The 3817-nt window shown below is 35.3% G+C and overlaps 1 protein-coding gene across 1 annotated transcript in view; it reads left to right on the top strand.

The window, feature by feature from the left end:
* The window catches only part of LOC106689434 (oxysterol-binding protein-related protein 6), a 95446-nt gene that overhangs the window by 86152 nt on the left and 5477 nt on the right, over positions 1 to 3817 (top strand). The window contains exon 18 of the mRNA XM_067053381.1: positions 865 to 987. Coding sequence (XP_066909482.1) covers positions 865 to 987 — 123 coding nt within the window. The remainder of the gene's footprint in view (positions 1 to 864; positions 988 to 3817) is intronic.

Raw genomic sequence — 3817 nt, forward strand, 5'->3', positions numbered from 1 at the left:
AAACTAAAAGATCTTGTCTTTAATAAAAGAAATATAATTAACTCTCTAATATTTTATCTAGAAAACAAAGCACTCGAGATTGGATAAATTATCAAAAAAAAAGTAGGTGGAAGAATAAAAGCTTGTCGATATGTGCATATCGAACAAGAAATAGGTAAGTCTCCAAATCTACTCCGAGATGGCCACCGTCATCCAAACATGAAGGGTTGGTGACAATTGGTGGGTGAAAGCCACTTACAAAACTCGGAGGCTAAAAATAGTGGTTAGCCGGTGGATAGTTGAATCCCTGCCTGATGCGTGAAAGCACCAGATACCAACAAAGGTGCGGTGCCTCAGAAAATTCACAGTAGACTCGAAACAATAGTGGAGGGCCAATGGGGATCTAGTCTCTGCTTGGTGGGTGGGTGAAAGTATACAAATTGTGTCTCGATGTTTAATAGCTCTTCATTCTCTACTGTCCTTAGAACAAAGTCTGTCTAAATCCGTGACACTCTTATACATAGGAAGCTTACCTCATTGAAATGTTTTATTCACTTAACCTTTTGCCTCTCTTTTTAATTACAAAAAAATATATGGTTGATAAGTCAACTGGAAAGGTGACTAAAAATAATCTATCTTTGGGCTTTACTCCATGATAAAGTACCTCTGATAGATTGTGCAAAATAAAATGAAATAATATTAATTAAAATTGATAAAAAGGATCATATTTTTAAATTGTTTTAGATGAAACAATTTAGCAAAAATAAAGGATTTTTTTATTTTTATTTACTAATAGCTGCTGGGAACAATCTAAGCAAATAAAAATGTTTGGTATTAAATCTTAATTATTGACTTCATTATACTGTTATGTTTGAACTTCTACAGGTTGTTAGAGGAAGGTAAGATAGAGGAAGCAGAAAAAGTGAAATTGCAGTTAGAACAGTCACAACGAGAGAGAAGGAAAAGAAATGAGGCAGAAGGAAAGGCTCATCTACCAAAGTGGTTCAAGTAACTGATTATCAATAATAATTTTAGTTTTTAAAGATTTTGTCATTTCAATTTAATATTTGTCACAGTTTTTTTTTCTTTAAAAATATTCAATATTAAATGATTTTAAAAGATTATTCTATCATTGACATGGCATCATTTTGGTTAGGATAGTGAAAATTAAAGATTGATGGTTTACTCGATGTTCTGATAGTTCAAGGTTGAAATATATTTTTATATTATTTATTAATTAATAGGTACCTGCATTTTGATTTTAAAATATTATATCATGTATTCATATATACAGAAACACATGTATGTGTATCTAAGATGAGTTTGGCTGTTGTTAAAGGAGGAGAGTGGCAAACGTTCTCCTGCTAACCCCCCACTCTTCTGTCTTCTCTCCACTCAATCGAATCGACTTCCTTTCCTGTACATTTTAAAATGAAAATTGTAATAATATAAACAAATGAGTACAAAGTTTGTTAATAAAAATGTTTTGTTGTAGACTTTGTTCCTGGAAGGAGGGGTTTGTTATTTATGGTGAAGAGAGAAGGAGTTGGAGCGGGGAGAACGTGAGCTCTCTCCCATCAGGCAAACTCATTTTAGACTTACTATACTTATACATACATGTAACAAACACCCTTCTTTGTTAGTTATGAGGGTAGCTACCCTTATAAACTTGTTTGCCAATTACTAAATCAAACACTTACATTGACACAACCTAAATCCCAAGAAACTAACAGTAAAAGATACTACACAATGCCCTATATACCAACACTTTCAGAGAGGATATCTCTTATGGAAAACTCTAAACAATAACAAAAACAATGACGCTATTAATTTTTAAAAAATGGCCACATTATCCAAACTTTACAACAATAGTAAATAGAAAGATAAAATTGAGGTACAATCTGATATAGTGTATGAAATTCTCTGTGGAGAGAACTGTCTATATTGAAATCTCGGAATAGTATATCAAAAGAAGAATATATAAGCACAAATACAGTTTTACCTCTAGACAAACCTGACCAATTTGCTTACACCACACATTTCCGACAGATTGGACATAGATTCAAATTTGATATGCATAAAATCATACATCAGGAAAAAAAACAATCGAAGTAACAGCTGACTCAGCTGTAACTCACCCCCAGCAGTATACGAACAATCCTCGTAAACTAATACTATATAATATAGTAACATAGAAAACAAAAACAATAAAGGAAAACTATTTCCAATAAAAATAAAATCCTATACACATATCATAGTAAAAACTAACAAGCTCCCCGAAGTAAATGCTATATACTTAATTTAAACCTAAGAACAAAATAAAACAACTCTTCATACAATACATAAATAAGCTAAAATGAAAAAAAAAACTCCATTTGAGAGGGGAAGTCCGACTTCTTTCCTCCCTTCTATGTCTTCACACACTCTCAGTGGCTCATTGAGTGTTATTTCAGAGAGACTATCATTAGGCTGAGGAGATACTATTTTAATAGGACTATACTGAGATTTAGGGGGGGAGAGGAGTGTTGGCCAAAGAAGATGCACTCTGCAAAGAGGATTGGTTAGTGGTGAATTGTTGAGGACTGGAGGTTTGGATTCAGTTATAGATCTATAATTTCTAATCCTAGCACTGCCACAGAGAGGCGGTGTGACTCCCATGAAGAGGAAGAAGAGCCATGAGAAGAAGTGGAGGTGAATGGGGTGGGGTGTTAAAAATTGATTGTTCTATGCTGTTGAGATAGGGATTGAGCAGAGGGCCTAAAGTTACGAGCACTGTAGAGAATAGGTGTGGAGGATGTGTCTTTTGTGGTCCCTGCAGTTTTTGAATAATATTGGCTTTAGATGATTGCCCATTAGTGAATTTGACCACCAAAGTGAGGCATTGCTTAATCTCTATAACAATGGGGCACTAATTTTAACAACAAAGCTAATGGGTTGCCTGCAACTGGAGAGCTGTTCCCACTAAACAGGGCTCCAGTAACTTCCTATCTACATTCAAGTGGGTCTGCTATCATACATATAATTGTTACATTCATAGGTCGTATTATTGAGACATACTCTATATACATATGATTGTTACATCTATAAACATATAATTGTAACATACATTATACATACTATTAATGTTATATTAATCATTTGGTAAGCAGCCTTTTATTTGGAACACCTTTGCAAACTTTTTGAATGCCCCAAAAATATCGGGAGTTGCCACGAGTTCTTCTAGAGACCTAGGCGGCCAATCAAGCAAGGAGAACACACCTGCTAAAGCCAGTCTAGCTCAAGTATACATAGGGCAGTCAAAAATTATATGTTTTACGTCTTCCACAGCTCCGCAGTTACAGTTAGGGTCATTCCTTTTTTTGAAGAATTGTAACTTTGAATTGATGTTGCCATGCCCTGTAAGAAATTGGATGGTCCAGTGGTCTGTTTCAACCCATTCATTTTTTACCCTTTTTCTGACATCTGGGAAGAACTTGTGAGTCAGTCTTCCTGTTGCACAGTTATTCAACCTCCTCTGCCATTCAGATAAGACAATGTCGTAGATTCTACTAGAAACTTCTTCGAATCTTCTGCTAGAACTGACAAAACAACTTGATCCAACACTGGCGGGCAAGCCTTTCTTAATATTTTTCTTGGCGATGGCAATCTGGATTCGAAGGTCTATTGGCAGTTGACCCGTAATTACTTGCAAGGCTGAAGTTGGCGCAGTCCTATAAGCCCCAGTCACCAGTAATAAAGCTCTCCTTTTAGCCTGTTCTAACAATTTAAGATGTGAATACGTGAGATTTTTTCCCCAGGCAGGTACAGCATAGAGGGCGACTGGCAAGAAGGCAGCTTT

This window comes from Halyomorpha halys, unplaced genomic scaffold (assembly GCF_000696795.3).
Source record: "Halyomorpha halys isolate HHAL.00 unplaced genomic scaffold, Hhal_1.1 Scaffold1362.1, whole genome shotgun sequence".
Taxonomy (NCBI): Eukaryota; Metazoa; Arthropoda; class Insecta; order Hemiptera; family Pentatomidae; genus Halyomorpha; species Halyomorpha halys.